Source organism: Leopardus geoffroyi, chromosome D1 (genome assembly GCF_018350155.1).
Source record: "Leopardus geoffroyi isolate Oge1 chromosome D1, O.geoffroyi_Oge1_pat1.0, whole genome shotgun sequence".
In the NCBI taxonomy this organism is placed as follows: domain Eukaryota; kingdom Metazoa; phylum Chordata; class Mammalia; order Carnivora; family Felidae; genus Leopardus; species Leopardus geoffroyi.
Window position 1 is genome coordinate 18,189,190 of NC_059329.1, and position 20,906 is coordinate 18,210,095.

The following is a 20,906-nucleotide window of genomic DNA, read 5'->3' on the forward strand; positions in this document are numbered from 1 at the left end:
CATAAGTTGCATAGACGTGTTCTGTGCTGCGGGCTTGGGGTTTACCTGCCCAAGCATGGTTGTATCTCCAGTAGGGAAGGTTCCATCTGTGGTGTCATGGGCTGTCAGAGTCCAAAGAGATCTGGGAGCTGATCTAGTTCCTTGCCTGTCAAAGCGAGGTCTGTGGCCCAGCAGCGGGGCATCCCCTTGGAGCTTGTTAGAAATGCGCAATCTCAGGCCCCACCCCAGACCCACAGAATGAGAGTCGGCGGGTCAGTCAGATCCCCAGGTCATTCCCGTGCCTGTGACGGTTTGAGAGCACAAACCTACGTGTTCTGAGCTTTTGCCTCCATCCTTCATCATAGCCCTCCCCCACCACCCCCCGCCCCGAGGCCTCTGTCCACATCAGGCCTTCACAGAGCTTGAGCAAGAAAACTGAGCAGCTTAGTTGGTTTCCAGCCTCTTGGCAGCCTTTTCTCTATGATCTCCGGCCTCAGCTTGTGCTGGGACATTGAGCTTTCCACGGTCTCATTTAAGCCTATTTTTGTGATTAAAGCTAAATTCCAGAACCAAAGCTCCTTGACCATATTCCATTAGAAAAATTAAAAAGGAATTGCACTGAACAGAAGCCTTCTGTTTGAGGACAGAGGGAGGAGCGGTGTGCACAGAGTGATGGATGGGGACGGGGGCTTGTCGGCCACTCAGCAGGCAGGTGGGAAGTTTGGGGTGGCTGGTGACCGGATTCTGCACACAGCTGAGAGGTGGCTTCCGTCACACTCTGGGGTGATGCTTCTCTCACTGGAGGCTGCTCTGGGTAAACAGTTGTCAGGGGTAATGTAGCAAGAGTTGCAAGTGCCTGAGAAATTAATGTAGGTAAAGTAGAAGACAGGCAACTGACCAAGGGAGAGGTTTATGGCACAGATTTCCCACCCGGAGGAGGCAGACGGGAAGCCTTGCAGCCAGCTTCCTGAGTGTCAGTGGGCAGGCTGGGTAACCTTAGTAGAAAGTGGTGGGTGAATAGGGCCACAATGCTGTCTGAAAAGCTTCCACTTGACCCACACTGGGTTCTTGGCCATGGGCTGAACAGGCCAGTCAGCATAGAGAGAAGGAAAGTAGGAAGGCCCAAGTGCCCTGCATGAAGCCAGAACTCCCTCCTCTGCACGGAGGGTCCTCAGAACAAGCAGAGGGGAGAGCCATGCTCCTGCAGGGACCCCCACCACCTCTGTTTCTCTTCTCCTGATGTTAGGTAGGAAAACTGGTAAGGAGGTCTACTGGGGAAAGGAGCAGAGTGATGCCTGAGAGGGCACTCACGCCCTGTGTTCTGGGCTCTCCTGTGACCCCACAGGTTCGGTTTTCCGGGATGAGTTCGACCTGGCCATTCTCCAGCTGCAGGAGAACAACCGCCTAGAAATTCTGAAGCGTAAATGGTGGGAAGGCGGCAAGTGCCCCAAGGAGGAAGATCACAGAGCCAAAGGTGAGTGCGTTCAGCGGCTTCCCCCTCCTGTTCTAGAGGAGCGCTTGTCCCTTGTTTCTGGTGTCCGAAGTCCAGCTGATGATTGCTGGAACACACGGACAACAAGCCTTGCAAGCTACGGAGGGCTGGGCTGGGCTGGGCTGAGGGCCAGTCCTGGCCCAGAGTCTGGGCTGGTTGGAGGCATCCAGTGCCCATCGGCTCGCTAGTCCCAGAGACGCCATCTTTACCATGCTTCCCGAGTGCAGCCAGCTCCTACCCTGGCCCGTGCCCCCCTCACCTCTCCACCATCGACTGCTGGTCTCCCTTTCCCATTCTTGCCCCTCGACAGCATCTTCTCCACCAGCAATCAGAGTGAGTCTCTTCATGATGCAAGGAAATCCCAGCATTCCCCTGCACAAACCTTCCCTTCTCAGAATAAAACACAAGCCTTCCGTGGCTTCCTCCTGGCCTCCCTGGGGAGGGTCCCCGAGAGAGGTCTTCCCTCCCCTCCCCACACATCCCTCCCCTCACGTGAGCTCTGCTTTGGTTTTCTTTTCAGACCTCATCACTCCCTCATATTCTGTTCTCTATTCATTTCTTTGTTTACTGTCCACCTCTAAGGACTGTCTTCTTCATAGGGTGGTCCACAGGGCCTGGCAGGTGGATATTTGAATGAATGAATGAATGAATGAATGAATGAATGAAATTTAAATCACGCTGGATAGAAAGCAGTCGCTGACTGATATGTGTGGTTGAGGAGTTTGAGGGTCCCTGAGCACCCGGGAGATTTTGTAGGGGGGTTGCCCAGGATAGTCCCATGCTACATCTGTTATAGGTCAGTTAATGCCTCTTGGTTATCTTTAGAACTCCCTTTAAGTCTCACAGTGTCCTGGTTGAGGCAATAAATCCTATGGTCACCCTCGCAATCTCCTGCAGCCTTGCTAAAATATGCAACAAATTTACCTCTACACGCTGTCCCCCAGGAAGGCAGCTCAGGAATAAAATGAATAACACCATGCGCTTCCATCTCTGCTCAGAGTGAATGATTATCCGTGATGAGACAGTGAATGAGTGACTTTGTGTTTCCAAGTGTCTGTCTGTGGATCTCTCTCCTGCAAGGAAAGAGCTCAGGAATATGGACCTAGGGGGGCAGGCCCTTTGTAATTTAGACACTCTGCCCCTCCCCTCACAGGAACCCACTGAGACCACACATGTCTTGGCTCTCCACGCCCCAAAGATCAAGTGGGGAGGAGGCCATAACTCTGTTCAGAAGAAAAAAAGGAAGAAAGAAAGGAGGGTGGTACAGAGAGAAGTTTCCGGAAACTTTGGTGGATTTGATAGAATGAAGTAGGTGTTGAAGAGACTCAGGACCCGACCAGGGAGGGAGGGGCGGAGGGGGTACTGCAGGCAATAAGCACCCCGAGGAGAGACGCAGCAGCTGACATTTGTGCTGTGGGTGAGGGCTCTGTGTGCTGCACGTGGAACAGAGCCAGAGTCCCACGAGTAGCTCTGACGTGGACAGTGGGTCTGTCCTTAGGGAAGACAGGGTAGCAAAATGCTCCTGCACCACCCCCTCCCCATCCAAAGACACATGGACTGAAAATAACCTAAAGAGGTCTGGGCTTGGAATAGTCAAAATAAAAGGAGATCCCTGATAAGCTAACTTATGCCAATGTTGTTCTGTGGTCACAATGAACTTCAGAGTGGTAGCGAAGGGCCCTGTCTTACCAAGCAGATGGAGGGAAACCGTCGTGGCTTTTGATCTGGAGTACTGTGAAATAGAAACAGAGAGGTAGATCTGGGACCCAGAGCAGAAAGATTTTGAGTTCTTCCCCTGCCTGATGAGGGAAACCGGAGAAATGTCCAGATATGTCTCTTCCTGGAAGCCCTCGGTCCCCCTCCACCCCCTACCTCCCACAGGGGGTTGGGCGCTTCTGTGACTTTGGACAGAGAACTCAACACTCTGCATTGCAGCTCTCAATCTCCTCTGCTTGGTAGACGGCACCTTAGATGTGGACCCAGTCTTGTTTGTTTCTGTGTCCCTAGCGCCCCCTACAGAGCCTGGCACATAGTAGGTACCCAATACATATTTGTGAGATGTGTGATTAAAGCCGCCGGCTGCTAGTCGTCCAAAGCTACCAGTGCCCTTGTTCTCCTTGGTCACGTTAGTAAAGCAACCAATGAAATGGTGCCTCAGTGACTTCCCTGAGCAACCTTCAGACCCAGAGCTGTCCCCTGGGTCCAGTCCTTCCTGCCTCTGAGCAGCCAACCAAACTTACGGGTTAACGCAGAGACACTCTCGATGAGGGAGGCTAGAACACAATGGGAGGTGGCCAGGAGCAAGGGCTCAGAGCAGTGCGGGGACCCCCGCACCCCCCGCTCCCCTGCCACCCAGGCCTGTACTGGCTCTTCCAACTCCAGATCTCCCTCCCCTCCTGCTTCCCACTAGTTAGTTGCAGGCTTCCCCAGCTCCCCTGCCTTTTTAAACCTGACCCCATTTGATCCACATGTCCCCTTGAGGCTCACTGCTGAGCTGACCCCATGTCTCCAGTTTCCCTTTTCATCCCTGACCCCTGAACTCAGCCACCGGTCCTTCCGTTTTGTGCACCTGTTTCTTTGTTTGTGTTTATTTATGCATCCTGCTAATCCTACAGAGGAACAGTTGGAAGGCAGCAAAATTGGCAAGTATAGGAATGATGACACAGGATCTGGGTGCCTTAGAGTTGTCACTCACAGTCCCCAGTCCGGATCATCTCTCTCCCTCTCTAGGTATTACCTAAAGTCTAGTGGACTTTCCCCAGCCCTCCTTCTGATGAGTAAAAGCTCATCAGACTTCTACTCTCCTGCTTACCTGTTGGTTCTACTGTCTGCACGAGGCTAGGTCTCTTCCCTCAGGCAGTTTTCATAAGGGTTCAGGATCATGGACATTGGGTCAAATGGACTCCGCTCCATAAAAGGCCTCGTTATAATCACTATGAGACATCTTTGAGCCTCAGTTTCCTTCTCTAGAAAATAGGGATGATAATAATAATGTCACTTCCCGGGGCTATTGTGAAGAGCGAATGACACAAATCGTGTTAAACCCTCCACAAAACCGACTGTCACAAAGGAAATGAGAACTAATTTTATCCCAAAATCTAGGCCTAAGGGAGCAATTAAGGCACAGTGAGAGGTCTGAACAGTGTCCACAGCCACAAGTGTGGCTGTGCTCCTCGAGGCTAGGTAGCTCTTCTAAAATCAACACTTGTGACATCTATTTTGTCTCCATTGACATTTGTCCCCCATGGAGTATGAAAAACTCAAAGGCAGGGACTGTGTCTTATTTATTTTTGTATCTCAGTGACCAGCATGATCATCTGACATCAGTATTTGATGAAAGGATGAACAATGAATGAATGAATGAATATGAATGAATATGAATGAATATGAATAAATGAATATGAGTGAATGAGTGAATATGAGTGAATGAATGAATGAATGGGTGGGCAATCATCTCATGGACCTCCAGACTGGTACCACTTCCTATGTCTGTTGGCTCCCCAAACAGGAACCTTGACACCCCAGGTGTCGGCATAGAAAGTGTTCACATAGCCTCCACTGCATCCAACACACATCGTAAACCGCGGCACATCAGGCACTGTGCTAGGCTCTGAGATTATGAAAAGGAGTAAGACATGGCCCTGTCCTCAAGAGGTTTGAAACCTAGAGAGAGGCACAGATGATCACTCTAATGGTTGCACTGTAGGAATGCTTTATGAGAACTATAAAAAAAAAAAAAAAAAAAGTGTTTATGAAGCCCAGGGGAGGAAGTGATTAATTCTGAGCAATGGTCAGGGAAGGCTTTAGGGACATTTGGCCTGAACCTTGCAGCATCTATCAGGAGTCACTGCTTTCGGAATGTTGTAGAGCACAGTCACCACACTCAGAAGTTGGTTTCGATAAGTAAGATGGGGTTGGAGTTAAGAGAGCATTGAAAACTAGATAAAGGCATTTGGACTGCACACCAGCATGTCCCAGGATTTTCCATGGAAGGAATTGGTAGCAGCAGAGACTGAACATAACACTCCGGGGGGCTGGGGCCATAGTCTAAAACGGCTCACCATGCTTGGAATATCCCGAGTCCTGTGTTTTATCCAAAAAACATACAGGAATTCTGCAACTTACCACAAAACATAGGCACGTTTATTTCATGTAAAAATGCTTTTTGTACCTCAACTCTGAGTGAAATTAGTGTTCCAGGGCGATGCCCCATAAACATCCTGAGCATTGCTTATGCCTTGGCACGCCGATAGCACACTGGACTGGGTTTGAGAGTGTTAGTTACGGATCTCAGAGGTGCCGGGGTAAGATGTGGCATGAGAAAAGCAGGTGCTGTGGGGTGGAATTCTGAGCTCTCGGTGGCATACGTGGTCTCAGGGGACAGTCATTGCCTTAAGTTCCAACAGTTCTTGCAACTCGGCAGAGACACTGTTCTTGGAAGTCAAGGTTTTTGATTTGCCAGAAGAATATTTTGCAATACAGAAGGCTAATAACTAAAGGAAGCTTGGCATGAAGTTAGAGAGTGGAAAAATAATAGAAAACCCAGGCCACCCAGTCTGCAAACCAGACAGAAAACACCCTGGCCGGGACAGCGAGCTTCTGAGCAGGAAAAGGATATTTTAGAATCGGGAGGGTCCCTGAGAAGGAGCCTTGTGCCCTGCTGGGACACAAGACAGTAGTAGATGGAATTAGTTGGGGATTCTAAGAGGTAAAGAGACTTTTGCTTACTTCTGGAGTTTGGAAAGCCCCAGAAATATGTGTCATGCCACAGTGAGGAAGGGGCATGAGGGATGGGACATGGGGACCTAGGGCAGGGAGGGTCCTGTGGCAGGCTTGCATTTTCCTAGGCTCCAAAGATACTAGAAATCTAAGTGGAATCCTGCGTTAAGACCAGATACCTAAACCCACCCCCATGGCACATCACCTCCTTCTTATCCTCAGACCTGAAATATATCCGGGGTGAAGCGGGAACAGAGACAACACTGCCTTTAGCTAAATTTAAACCTGGAATGACGGAGAAATCTACATTTGTGGCAATCAGGTGGAAATGGGGGCTTGAGGTAGACATTCGGTAACTTAGAGAAAACCTACGTTAGAATTTTTGCCGAGTGACTGGCTTTGGAAATCCTTCCCCAGTCCACAGAGGTTGAGGAGGACCGATCTGACAGCAGAGTTCAGGAGGGTTGGAGAAGGGAGGCACACAGGGAGATCGGGCTCCCAGGGAAGGTAGGACATAGTGACAGGAGGCTCCCAGCTGCACTTGGGGACCAAATGTTCTCTGGCACAGAGAAGAGAATGGAACAGATGAAAAGGAGAAATAAATAACACAAGTCCTCCTGCCCGGGACCCAAATGCCCCAGAAGATGCTAGGGTTCTATCAACTGGCCGGGGTTAACTTGCTTCTGTGCCGCCGTCCTTTGGAAGAAAAGGATGTGAGCTGTATTAATACGCAGTCTTGTCCAAAGGGTGCTGTCTGGGAGACGCGGTGCAAATCATCATAAGAGCTGGGGCTTCGGCTCCCTTCCCAGCCACGGCAGCTAGTGCCCGTTTAATGCAGCGGCCCCATTTCTGCCATGGCTGAAACCCAGACAAACGTTACTCAGTGAGGCGACAAGGCTTCCTAAGCCAAGCGAAAGTCTGTGTGACCTCCTCCAAGCCAAGCAAGAAGCACCAGCCTGGAACGGAAGGCACCACTGCATTGCTTGGCCTCTCTCTGGCAAATTAGCCATCGGACTTATGGAATATAAGCTACTGCTCAAGGGAGCCCCTCCTGCGGCAGAAGAACAGGACCCGTGTAACCCGAAGGATCTCTTCCTTTAAGTCTTTAAGTGGTTGCCCGGAGTGGAGTCACAGGAACATTTTTTTTTCCCCTTGTGTCTCAGACTGAACAAAGGGCAGTCGCTTTAATTTGCTTTCCAGAGTAGCTCGTAGGTGATCTTTCTTTTCGTGATGTGAGTCAGTGGGCTCTCACGTGTGCCTAAGGGAAGGGGGAGAACGTGGAGCACGCAAGACAGGGACGGCAATGAAGTGAACTGTGAAGAAGGTCCTTTTTGCGGAGACTTCTGAAGCTGACAGTGGCTGTGGGCACTTTGCTTTCAAGTACAGACGGTCCCTGACTTACGATGGTTTGACAATGTTTCGATTTTACGATGGTGCGTAAGCTATACACGTTTTAATGTACCGCGTGCTTGGAAGTTTGAATTTGGATCTTTTCCCAGGCTAGCGATATACGGGGTGATTCCTCTCCTGTGACGCTGGACAGCAGCTCCCCGTCACCCCGAGATCACCCCGGTCAGCAGTCGATACACCGACCACCCGCCGGTGCCCGTTCAGTCGTTCTAGTTTTCACCTTGGTCAACACTTTGTTACAAAACAGGCTTTGTGTGAGATGATGTTGCCCAACCATAGGCTAACGTCCTGAGCCCGTCTCAGGTAGGCTAGGCTAAGGCATCCCGTTGGGTAGGTTAGGTGTATTAAATGCACTTTCCACTTAACGATACTTTCAACTTACAATGGGTTTTTACCGGGGACGTGACGCCGTCGTAAGTCGAGGACGATCTGCAGAAGGTAGCAGGCAGCGTGCAGTAGCGATGTAATCCGTCTCTACTTCATCATCCTATTAAAATGCGAGCAATTTCAAAGAAAAGGATCTGGTGCTACCCTGCTTCTAATCCAATATTACAGTTCAAACGGCGCTGCCAAATTTCGGAGAAGAACCCTAACATTGGGATGGGGCCACTGCTCCTGAGTCTTTTTCCCAGGCCTCCCTTGGCTCTGGTGGCAACCACAACATTACCCCTTCGCTTTATCTCCCCAATTTCTTTCCCTGCCTATGGCCCAGTGACCATCTGCCTTCATCTGCAGCTGAAAAAATGAAATGGTGGAGCGTGTGGAAGGCTACATGGGAATTTACAAAAAGCAGCAGGCTTCATTCCAAGCTCTTGCATTTTCTTCTGCCTTTTCTTTTCAGCAACACCTGTTTATTCTCTCACTCCGCCCCTATAAAAAGAAATCTCGTTAGCCACTCACAGAATGCCGGCACCCCAATTCAAGGGGATTGAGTTACTGAAGGCTTTGCAGAACAATTGTCAGACAAAAAGGTAGTCGGTAAATTCCAAGGAAATTAAATACCTTTATCTTGAAAAACACAGGCTCACAATCGGGCTTCAAAGGAACATAAATACACCACCAGGCTGTGAAAATCAGGGTCCCCTTTCAAGGATGGAAAAGAGGCCAGTGGTATTGACTCACAAAATCCTTAGAGAGCAGGAAGTTTGCTGTCTGGCACAGCGGGAATGAAAGTGTGAGACATCTTAGCAAGAGGGGGGTAAGGGGTGGATGGGGGATGGATCCTGGGGCTGTTATCCTCTCTGTCTCTTCTCAGGGGGCCCAGCCTGATTATCCCGGTTCTCTGGTTTCTCTGGAGAGAGCCAAGACGGGAAATCTGAATATGGGAGTTTAGATAGTGTCTCAGAGAGATGCTTGCAGAGGAAGCCTCTCCCTCATCCAATCAGATTGATTGCTGAGAGACGGAGAAACTCCCGGGGGGGTGCCAGAAAGCACGATCAGGAACAGAGGTTGACGGTGGTCCAGTGCGTCTGCATCCGAGGAGGTCAGCCACTCCGAAGGCTGCAGCCCAACTTTGGACACTGAGCCAAGGTTAAGTCGATAAAGCATCGATTCAAACATTCGATGGAACGTTGTCAAGGAGAGAAGGGAATTTTATAAGCGGAACTAATAGGACCCTCTTTCTGGTCACTCTAGGTTGGGGGAGGGGTCCCAGGAATGAATTCAGTCATCAAAGTGTCAGGGTGAGTTCTGTATCCCTCTCCCTGTAGCATCAGGAACCCTGGTTCCAGGGAGAGGCGGTGTGGGCTGGGGGTAAGGGCTCAGGCTCTGGCTTCAGTTTGGATCTGACACTTCCTACTGGCCACAGGACCACGGACAAGTTAGCTGACTCCAGAACCTTACTTGCCTTGTCGGAAAAATGGACGTAAACACAGTGCCAATTTCACAGGGCAACTGTTAGGATGAAATTAGAATGTTTAGCCTGGTAACCTTGCTCATAGTAAACAGTCATGAAGGTCGGCCCTATTTTTATAAAGAACATGATCTGGGTAGTCAGATTTATGTAGATTTCACACCTCTGGCCTGAAAACGTGGGCCACTTCGCTTAAGTTCCTTGAATTCCTGTTTCTTTAACTGGAAAATGCCGACAGTGAGCCTTCTTCACAGCGTTTTTAATGATAATTGAATGAGATAGCACATGTTTTTAAAACCAGGCGCTCGCGCTCATATTTTGATAAATTGTAAAGTGCCTCCCCCAGGCTTATGTTTTGATAAATTGCAAAATTTATCAGATGCCTCTGCCATCCCTCTTCTATCTCGTGTCCATTCGCCTGCTCTCCTTCCGTCACTGTCTCCAGACTCAGCCAGTTCTAGTCAATGAATGTCACAGTAAGAGTAAGTGGCATGCCTACTGTCTCACAGTCCTCAGTCGTGCAAACCTGACGAATTGTTCTATGTTTTCTGGGAAGGTCATACAGGTCAGCTCCCACAGGGACTCGTGAAGTTGCTATTTACAATCAATGAGTCCGTGGAGATGAGACCATTGAAGCTATTTGCATGGATGTAGGTGAAGGTGATCCCGAAATAGAAAGTGCTGGAAAGTCATATTGGTCAAGGAATTCATGTTCTCGTCAAGCGTTTTCAGCGTGGAACTTCGCACAGCACTTCAGCACACAGCGGAGGGCTCAGGTCAGGGAGGTTTCTCAAGAAAGATATGCTGACTGTTGTTCAAGAGTAATTATACTCTCCCTTGCTGGGATGCTGATGCTAGTCTCTCTTTGTACCTACCTCTGTGGCTCTTGTGGCCTCTGCCTTCTTGCCTCCCAGGCTAGCCCTGCCCCTGCCTTGTTCAAAAGGAACTTCCCTGCGTCTCAGTCACAAATTTCCCCGGTGCCATCTGGAGGTATTAGAGGGTGTTAAGGCCTGAGACGCATGTGCCCCTGAATCCAAAAGGTGATTATTTCCAGGTCAGAACTGATGGCAGAGCAGTTGGGTGGAGATTCCAGTCTATCACCGGTACTCCCTTCTAGGTTGCCATTTCCCTCTGTTAGTTCTAGACACGGAATGCTGTTTGTTTGCATTTGCCAACTGTAATTTGTATTTGTGGACAAGCTATGAGCGACACCGGTGTTAGGATTGAATCAACCAAGACTTTGCAGGGGGAGTTCGATTCTATGTCAGTTAATGCAGTCTCGTGGCTGGGGCATAGCTGAGGCTCTGAGACTTACGTGTCAAGAGAGGCTCTGTCTGAAAGCCATCTGTCTAGGTGGCGTCTGTGTGGGCCGTCTGAAGAAGGGAAGGGAGGGGTGATTAGCGGGCCGTCCCCTCGCAAGGGCCGAGGCGGCTACGAGCACGACGAGGGCCTGTGGTCAGACTGGAGGGTGCCCATGCCAGCGTAGAGGCTGTGTGCTGCGGAAGGCATTTGACTTTAGCAGAATGACTGATGACAGTATTAAATGGAACCACTGTGTTCTCCTAGCGCTCGCTGCCTGCTCCCGCTCCATCTGTTTCTCAACTCAGGCTCTGCCAACAATCTATTCTTGCTTCCACTTTCCAGTAAGTTCCTAAAGGCACCGGTGGTATACAAGCCTCGCTCCTGGGTGGGGAGGCCGCTCAGCCAGGAATCGGCACTCTTGAGCCAACAGCCATGATTGACACGCTGGCCCTGAAACACGAGAAGCTGAGAAAGAAGGACCATGGGGTGTGTTGGGGACTCATGCTTTCTACCCGCATCCTGTTAAAACCTCAGCTCCTCCGAGAGGCTTTCCCTAACCTGATCAGACTTCTCCCAGCACAGATCACCTGTCCGTTTATAACCCTCCCCAGTTCCCTTGCACCTGCCTGGGACCCGGTACCATTGGTCCACGTGGTAGGTTCACCGTCAGTGTTCAGTCCCACCTTGGCCCGCCACTCTGTGCAGTCTGGGCCTTCTGCCTCTGTGATCAGGCTGCGAGCACGCGACAAGGGCTGTCGCACTTTACTATTATTTCAAACTAAAATGAATTAGGAATGAATACATTTCACAGTATGGATCCAAAGCTTTTGATAACGCAGGCTTCCACATATGAGATGTCTTTATCCTCTTGCTTTCTGTTCATTCTTTCTGCAGACATTTATTGGGCTCTTATTATGGGCCAGGCCCCATGATGGTGGAGTTACAGAGTTGATCCAGACCTGGATCGTCCCCCTTATGGAACTCACAGTCTAGCGGGAAATCCAGATTTATCAGGTTAAACGAGGGTATTATTTTATGCAACGTTAGAATGATTCACGGTGCATTGCCAATGAAACACCAAAGCGGTATAACTCACAGAGCCAGGTAAGATGAGCTAAGTCTTGAAGGAAAGGTTAAGGTTGGCCTGGTGCGTGTCTGGGGGCTGAGGGGGTAGGCTCCAGGGAGAGGTGCCAGTGGGAGTAAAGGTGCAGAAGGTAGGGTGCTGGGAACAGAATGCTGTGCGCTGGGAACTGGGAACAGTTACTAGAGATGTTACTGCGGTTGGATTTTAGCATCTTGGAAAGATCACTCAGGCAAACGTAGTGGAGGGTAGAGTTGAGTTATATGACTACAAGCAGGGAATCATTTTGGAGGCCTCATGCAACAGTCCCAGCAAGAAACAGTGGGGGCCTGAGCTAGGGAAGTACTAGCAGGGTAAGAAGTTGAAAAGCATGTAGGAGGTAAAATCACCAGGACTTGGTACGAGCCAGTGCAGGAAGGAGAGACAAGAGACCAAATTCAGGAAAATGAGACAATGTGCCTCAGAGCAAGGGGAGGCACCGAGGAGGTTGCAAGAGAGCGATGTCTTTATAAAAAGCCAAGAAGGGAGAGTGCTTGGCAATCCCAAGTGCCCCCAGAGGTCACTTAAGATCAGGACTGGAAAACTTCCAGTAGGTTCGAAACACACTGTTCGTTGGTGACCTTGGTGGGGGTGGTTTTGGTGATGCGAGACAAAATCACGTGGGGATGATGAGTGAACAGGAAAAACAAAAAGTGAATTCAGAACAGAACCACTTTCTTCTTCAGATACCCAGGGCCTAAGAGCCTTTCAAGAATCCAAAATTATGTTTGAGGTCTGAAAAAATGTATTAGCTCTAACACGCAAAAAGAAACGGCAAAATTAAATTAAGACATGTTTAATTAAATATCCCCAAAATGTAACATTGTTTCGACTTCATTAATTTTTAAATTTAATATTCATAAAAACTTCATTATATTTAGAAACAATTTTTTTGCTTAGATTTTTTTTCCTCGTTTTGCAAACATTCCCTGGTATGCGCGATGATTGCTGAGAAATCACAGCCCATTATAAATTAACTGTTGCCTGCTACTCAGCCACGTCACGAGCGAAATTTTTAAAACGCATTGAACAGGAGATGTGGGTGCATTTTCTTCTTCTCGCTTTTATGTGAGACGGGGCCTTCAAAGGTACGCGGTGTTAAGGGCTTGAAAATGTCTTGAAACAGTTCTGATATAGACAACTGTTTCAGAAAGCTTGGCCGGGGAAGGAAGGAGAGAGAATGGGTGTTCACTAGACGGAGTTGGAAGGGGAAGAAAGGCTTCTTATTTTTCTCCTCATGTTCCCATGGTCACAAACTTTCTGCCCAAATGGTCCCAGTAACCTGGGGCTGGTGTTCAAAGGAACCCCAAGCATCTTCCTCCTGGAAAGTAGAAATCTCCTCCAAACCCTCTATGCCTTCCCTTATAATTGATTTTTTAACTACCCCGCTGCTTTTGATTATTCGAAATAGAGGATTCATATCTGCACTGGTTTCCAAAAGTCAACTGCGTAGACCTGGAGACCAAAGTATAGAGTCCTTGCGATGCATTCATGGTGTAAGCCGTGGTAGCAAATTATCAGCGTGGGCGGGCACTGCACCCAGCCGGGCTGTTGTACAAACAAAACAAAAAAAGCAACACTTGAGGCTTCGTGAGAGGAAAGCCAGGGAGTCTTGAAATGACTAGGTGGGGCTATTTTTCCAGCTTTCCACGGTGCAGAAAGTAGTGTGGGATTTCTGCTCCTGAACTAGGCTCATTTCTTAGTGTTGCGTGAGGCTGGCTTTCCCTGACACTGACATAGCTCCCTATCCCCTTACTGATTAAACAAACACTCAAACATGCAAGCATTCTAGACCAGCCCAGGGTGTAAGCTACCCTCCTGGCATTTTCCTGGATAAAAGATGCTTTTTGATTTATGAATGTGGCCCCTGGGGAGTCGGGGTCTCATGTGCTTATGACACTGCCCCTAAGGTTTGGGTTTCTCTGAGACCAAGCAAAGCATCCAGTCACGTAGCTAAACGCAGCGTTTGACACTGTGCAAATGAAACAACCTACAGATATTTACTGAGTACGTGCTGTGTATCATGCTAGGCAGCGAGGAGGCAACTGGGAACTGCCTGACTTCAAGGAACTTAGTCATGTACATTGCTTCTGAAAATACCAATCTGCACACTCATTTTAGGCCTGGCTAGAAAAGAGTCACTGGTGAAATGTATTTTAAAATGCAGATTCCGGGGCTCCTGGGTGGCTCAGTTGGTTGAGTGTCTGGCTTCCGCTCAGGTCATGATCTTGCGGTTTGTGGGTTCAAGCCCCACGTTGGGCTGTATGCTAACAGCTCAGAGCCTGGAACCTGCTTTGGATTCTGCAGCTCCCTTTCGCTCTGCCCCTCCCCCACTCATGCTCGCTCGCGCGCGCGCGCGCGCTCTCTCTCTCTCAAAAATGAGTAAAAACATTTAAAACATTTAAAATGCAGATTCCTAGGCCCCATCTTCAGCGACATGGATTCCATAGGTCTGGTGTAAGGACTAGAAATCTATATTTTGAACAAGCTTCCCAGGTGGTCCTGTTGGGTAGCCCAGTTTGACAAACACTGGTCTGGAGGGATAAAAAGTTTTACTGTCTAACTAAGTAACATGTTGACGCAGATAACGTAAACGGAATTTTTTCTACCCACAGTGCAGTTAAAACAACTGCTTTATATCCAATAAACCCAGTGTTACAGAGATTCACTAAATTTTTTATGAAACGTCTAGACTTTATAGGTGTTTTGCTATCATGTCTCTGTAGGCTAAATCAAATTTTCACTTATCCGTTTTTGTTTTCTTTTCTTTTCATAAATTTTTTTTAAATGTTTATTTTTGAGAGACAGAGAGACAGAGTGTGGGTGGAGGAGGGGCAGAGAGAGAGAGAGAGGGAGACCGAGAATCTGAAGCAGGCTCCAGGCTCAGAGCTGTCAGCACAGAGCCTGATGCAGGGCTCGAACTCAAAGACTGTGAGATCACGACCTGAGCTGAAGTCTTGAGCTGGTCAGGGCACCCCTCATGTTGGTTTATTTTTAAGAGAGAGAGAGAGAGCAGGAGCCGGGGAGGGTCAGAGAGCGAGAAGCAGACAGAGGATCCGAAGAGGGCTCTACACTGCCAGCCAGATGCAGGGCTCATACTCACGAACCATGAGATCATGACCTGAGCTGAAGTCAGTCGCTTAACCGACTGGACCACCTAGGTGCCCCTCAATGACCCTTTTCTTAAAATGACCTTCCCCTCCCACCCCCAGATGGCTTTTTGAAGGCTTCTCTCTAGTCTCCTCTTTTTGCAACCAGATCCCTTCTCCCCTCTTTTACTCCATCAATGCCGCTCCTTTGTTTGTTTGTTTGTTTGTTTCAAAAGAATAACTCTATCAAGGAATATGTGTGTAAAGTATCTACACGACTCAAGTTCTGGCTATGTAAATGACCTTCAGCATCTTTGGTAGAACAGTAATGTCTTCCAGCCCTCTTACGTTACCTTTCGTTCTCACTTTCTTACAGGACTGGGAATGGAGAATATTGGTGGAATCTTTGTGGTTCTTATTTGTGGCTTAATCGTGGCCATTTTTATGGCTATGTTGGAGTTTTTATGGACTCTCCGACACTCGGAAGCTACTGAGGTAAACCTTCAAAGGGGTACGACCTGTAGTGTTGGCAGACGGGCTCGGGCATGTACAAAGATCATTTTTTGAGACCCCATAAAAGGGTGGAGTGCCCACGAGACAGTGCAGGGGAAAGAATCTCAATCCTGAGGGCAAGAGATCTGGGTTCATGCTTTATCACTTACTAATGATGCAGCCACAGAAAGCGCACTTAACCTCTGAGCTGCAGATTCTTTTCCGAAACGGCCCGGCAAATACATATGGGATGAATGTTTTATGCACAACGAAGCCTTCTACAACTACAATTTAAGATGTAGTATGGCAGAGAAAAACAGGCAAAAGTACCAGGCTGCCAGTGGAAACCGTTGACGTTAGTTCTTGGATCTTTAGGATGTTTTTAACTTCCCGGCAAAGGTGTTTAGAGATACCCCAATTTACGTGAGCCCAAGAATTACGTCCTTTTTCCCCGGGGATTTTGAGTAACTTTAATTCCCGAACCTGTGGCTTCGCAACTGGGTTAATGTAGATTTCCCACAGACTGAAGGGTCTGGTTAGAAGGAAGAAGACTGTGTCCTTTTCTGCCTCAGAGAAGGGGCACAAATCCTTATGTGCTGATGGCATCATTCGGCTTTTAAAGTACAGTAGCTTCTCTCTCGGTTTCTCAACGCTGGATCTCCCTGAGCCTCCTGGCTTCACTGATGCTGGAGAAACAGCTCCTAGCAGGACATGAGTGTACGTGTGCCCGTCCATCAGTGGAGTCCAGCCTCAGGCGGGGGTGGGGGTGGGGGGAAGGCCGTCAGTACAGCACTGCCTGCTGGTCCTTTTACTTTTCTGTGCTCAGCCTCTTTCCCATACCCACTACTACTTCCAAACCGTCACCCACTCCTCACATCTCTTGGCCCCTCCGTGCACAGAGGTTGATTTTATCTCCCATCTCCCCAGGAAATCAGGAGTGGGCAGCCCCAAGTTACAACTCCCGCTTAAAACTCTACCCACAGCTAAAACCACCCCTGCGGCCCACCGCAGATGCTCCCGGGCATCCCTCTCTCTCTCCCTTGATCCCATCTTTCCTTGGCTATTCTAGGGTCCTCCTCGTTCTCCCCTTTATTTTTGCTGCCTGCTGACTCCCCAAAATCTAAACTTATGCGCAAGTTTATCCTCTGTTTTAAAATAATAACAGGATCACTGTTGGTCTTGCGCTGTCTTTTCCCTCTGGCCAACCAAGGTGATCCGACTATCTCAGTCTCCATTTCCGGACCTCCCAGCCAGTCCTTAATGCAAGGCAGTCTGGCTCCTCCCCATCCCTGCACTGAAAGGTCATTGCTAAGAGGTCTAACCCCTCCCAATGGGCAAAACCAGAGAGCCCACTGGGCCTTATTGGACCTCAGTGTGCCCCTTGATGAAGTGGACAGTTCCTTCCAGGAGCTCTCTCCTCCCTTGCCTTTCCCGGCACCAAGCTTCGTTGGTTCCCCTCCTGTCTCTCCCTCCAGCTTTCCTGGCTTTCTCTCTTTGTCCACTGCCAAAATGGTGGTGCTACTTACTTGGTAAGACTTAGTTCAACCTAAGTGTTCTTCTCCCTGTGAAGCTTTTTCTCGTGCCTTCTGCCCTGGACGAGAGGAGCTGATCATTTCTCCTCCTTTCCATCACCACTATCACCTGCGCACTGAGCACTCCTACACTGTGTTGCAATTATTTTTGGATCTGCCTTCCTACTAAACACTGCCTGAAAGAAAGCACCGTGTCCTCTGTCTCTATATTTCCCCCCAAAGCACAGTGCTTGTTAAGTAATTGACATCCAACAAACGAGTGTCTCGCCACATATAACAGAGTAGGCAGGTGGTATTGTTTTAGCTGTTACAGTCATTATTAGAAGCACAGAGATGTTAAGGGGCTTGACCAGAACCTCTGATATTTAGTAACGGTAGGAGGTCCAGAACCCCCAGGTCTTCATTCTTGATGCCGGCCGTATCCCATCAGGTGATACTACTTCTCCGTAGCTGCTTTAAGTAGAGGATCTGTGCACATTTGGTTATTCTCCCAAGAGTTCACCCATGGTCTGGATGTACCTTAAAAAATTCAGCGAGGACTTCCGAGAACCAAAATGAAGAGTAAAGTCTCCGTGAGCTATCTGGCTATGGTAGAACAACTGTCCCGTTGATAGAACTGGGAGATTGGAAGAAAGACCAAGAAAGAGCGGGTTTCTTCTTCCATCAGAGTCCAGGAAAGCATCCCTTCCGGCACAGAGTAGAGAACTAAACTGAGCATACATGTGCTTTGGAGTAGGTGGGTTTAGGTTCAAAATCTGGGTCAGCCATCAATGAGTCAGGTAATTTTTCACAAGGTAAATAACTTCTCGGAGCCTCTGTTTCCACTTCTGTGAAAGGGGTATCATAGACGTAGCCGCAGGAGTAGTAGATGTAGAAGTGAGCAGCAGTAACACGGGCTTGTGATTCTTCACCCACAATTCTGAAGCCTAAAAAGCTTAGAAAGCGCCAAGTTCTTTTTATAAATTTGATGCAAAACGCATTTGACGACAACATTCGAACCAGTGCGAGGCTAATGTTAGTATTTATGGTCTTTATCTCACTCGGTGTAAGGTACATAGGCTTTGCTACATAAATAACTAATGTGCTTTTTCCAGTTTTATTGCCAAATAATTGACATACATCATTGTGTAAGTTTCAGGCATACAGGATAATGATTTGATTTCTACCTATTGTGAAATGATTACCACAATGGGTTCGGCTAACATGTGTCATCTCACACAGATACAAGAAGAAGAAAAGAAGGAAAAAAGGAAAACCAGTTTTCTCCTTATGATGAGAACTCTCAGACTTTACTCTCTTAACAACTTAAAAAAAATTTTTTTTTCTTAACGTTTGTTTATTATTGAGAGACAGAGAGAGACAAAGCATGAGCATGGTGGGGGGGGGGGGGGTGGGTGGGCAGAGAGAGGAGGAGACACAGAATCCGAAGCAGGCTCCAGGCTCTGAGCTGTCAGCACAGAGCCGGACCCGGGGCTCGAACCCACAAACAGCGAGATCATGACCTGAGCCCAAGTCAGACGCTCAACCGACTGAGCCACCCAGGCGCCCCACTCTTAACAACTTTTAATGTGCTTGAATATATAGAGTCTGCCCTAGACCCCACGGGGTATGACGCGCAATATATTCTATGTATGCTTTATTACCTCTCTAAAATCTAAATCATTCTTTTTTTTTTTTTAATGTTTATTTATTTGTTTTCAGCGGGGGATGGGCAGAGAGAAAGGAGAGAGAGAATCACAAGTAGAATACAACGTGGGGCTCGATCCCACCAATTGTCAGATCATGACCTGAGCCGAAATCAAGCGTCAGTCGCTTAACCCACTGAGCTACCCAGGCGCCCCTAAAATCTAAAACGTTCCGAAACATAGATGGACCAAGGGTTTCCTATCAGGAGACTATGAACCTGGAGAGGTGGTGATTGTCGTTGCTTTTGTTATAGTGATTATCATCTCCAGCTATACCCAGTTGATCAAAAGAATGAGTCTTTAGCTTGAGAACAGAGCGTTCCTGGAGACATGGCTTTTTTCAAATACTTGACAGACCTGCAGAAGAGGGGATATTTATTTATTAGGCTTCAAGTTACAAATTTAATTGGGATCGATGGACGACAATTTCACGCAGAGGGATTGTGAGCTCAGTAGAAGGAAGCACCATTTCACGGGCTATCTCCCAACATGGTGAGGACACTTCTCTTTGGAGGCCTCTGAACAAAAACAGGACAACCAGCTGGCAGGGCTGTTGACCTCTAGGGTATGGAGGGCGTTGGAATGTTTAGTGGCAGGTGGAAAGAGGGGGTGGGTTGCAAGGCCTTCATGTTATCTTCATCCCTAGGATCATGTGATTCTGAGACACGGGCCCCCCAGTCCCCCTCCTGCAGAGACATGCAGGGGACGCTCAAGAGACCCCCAGGGGCTCTTTCTGAGAGGTTAGGTTGTGACCTCCTCCTTCCCTCCAGGTGTCTGTCTGCCAGGAGATGGTGACCGAGCTCCGCAGCATCATCCTGTGTCAGGACAGTGTCCACCCCCGCCGGCGGCGCGCTGGGGTGCCTCCGCCCCGGCCCCCCATTCCCGAGGAGCGCCGGCCGCGGGGCACCGCCACGCTCAGCAACGGCAAGCTGTGCGGGGCCGGGGAGCCGGACCAGCTGGCGCAGAGACTGGCCCAGGAGGCCGCCCTGGTGGCCCGCGGCTGCACACACATCCGCGTCTGCCCCGAGTGCCGCAGGTTCCAGGGCCTGCGGGCGCGTCCGTCGCCTGCCCGCAGCGAGGAGAGCCTGGAGTGGGAAAAGACCACCAACAGCAGCGAGCCCGAGTAGCCTCGGGGGGCGCCGGACACGCAGAGGCCAGGTGGGGAGGCGGGAGGGCCGGGGGGGGGGCAGATGCTGCGCTCCGCAGGGAGCCCGGACTTGTACAGCGTCCACGCTTCTCTCCGGAGCCTGGATCCAGGAACTTGACACACAGATCGGAGAGCCTGACGCCCCAGCCAGAGCCAGCGCCCTGGTCCGGGAGCTGGGTCCACCCAGAGACGTTGCACCCCGAGTGGCGAGGGGACGCCCGCCCTCCCGACCGCAAGGACCCACCTTCTCCCAGTGGGCCTTTCCCTCCCGCCAAAATTACAGAGTCTGGGGTGGGGGGCCTTGCCCAGACCTGTCCGATGAATTGGTGGAACCATCAGTGGAATTCTCCCCTAGGAAGGGGCCATTGTACCTTGGGTCTAGTTCTTACAGGAAAACAAACAAATTAAACTAAACAGGGAAGTTTTTCTTTTCTGGATTTGTATATTTTTGTTAATGCTCTCTTATTTTCCTTTTCTTTCCCCTCCCTTGCACTGCGCCTCGCCCCCCGCCCCCCCCCCCCTTTTCTTCTTTGTTGTCTTCTCCGTTCTATTCATTTGTTTGGGATTTGTTTTTGTTTTTGTTTTTGGAGGGGGAGGCTGGGTTAGTGAATGGAATTCTAAATAATCTCTGTTTCTTTTTCCTAAGTTTTAGGATTTGGAGCGGCCAAGTGCGTCTGATTTCAGGTGCTGACCTCTCTCTTCTGAGTGGGGATGGGGGATAATGGGGAGTATAGGAGAAGAGTCTTGGGAAGAAGGAGGTGGAGAGTCTCAAAAGTCCATTAAAGTAATTTTTTAAATGCCAAAATCCAACCCACTCATAGTTTACTCAGAGAGACCTTGAAATGCCTGGGATTTCAGGGGTTAATATGTCTTCTCTTTCTCTTTCTGACTTTCACTATGACCGGGTTCGATTTGGTCTTTTGTCAATGTGATCTCTAAAGAAGAGAGACAGGGGAGGAGAGCAGAATGTACAAGGTGTCCTGAGGCCTTGCTTAAGGAGCAGGGGCAGGTGATAACACTTTTCCCACACCCTGGCCTTGGCTTCCCCCGGAGCGTGCTGTTCACAGGGAAGGAAGGATGGGGCTGC

At 49.2% G+C, this 20,906-nt stretch overlaps 1 protein-coding gene across 4 annotated transcripts in view; it reads left to right on the forward strand.

Annotated features, from left to right (window-relative positions):
* GRIK4 (glutamate ionotropic receptor kainate type subunit 4) overlaps positions 1-19,899 on the forward strand; it is a 431,410-nt gene extending 411,511 nt beyond the window's left edge. For all 4 annotated transcript variants that reach the window (XM_045483193.1, XM_045483194.1, XM_045483196.1 and 1 more), the window contains 3 exons: positions 1,325-1,453; positions 15,340-15,458; positions 19,443-19,899. In XM_045483193.1, the coding sequence (XP_045339149.1) occupies positions 1,325-1,453; positions 15,340-15,458; positions 19,443-19,799 (605 nt within the window). In that variant the 3' untranslated portion in view covers positions 19,800-19,899. The remainder of the gene's footprint in view (positions 1-1,324; positions 1,454-15,339; positions 15,459-19,442) is intronic.
* Positions 19,900-20,906: the final 1,007 nt, after the last annotated feature.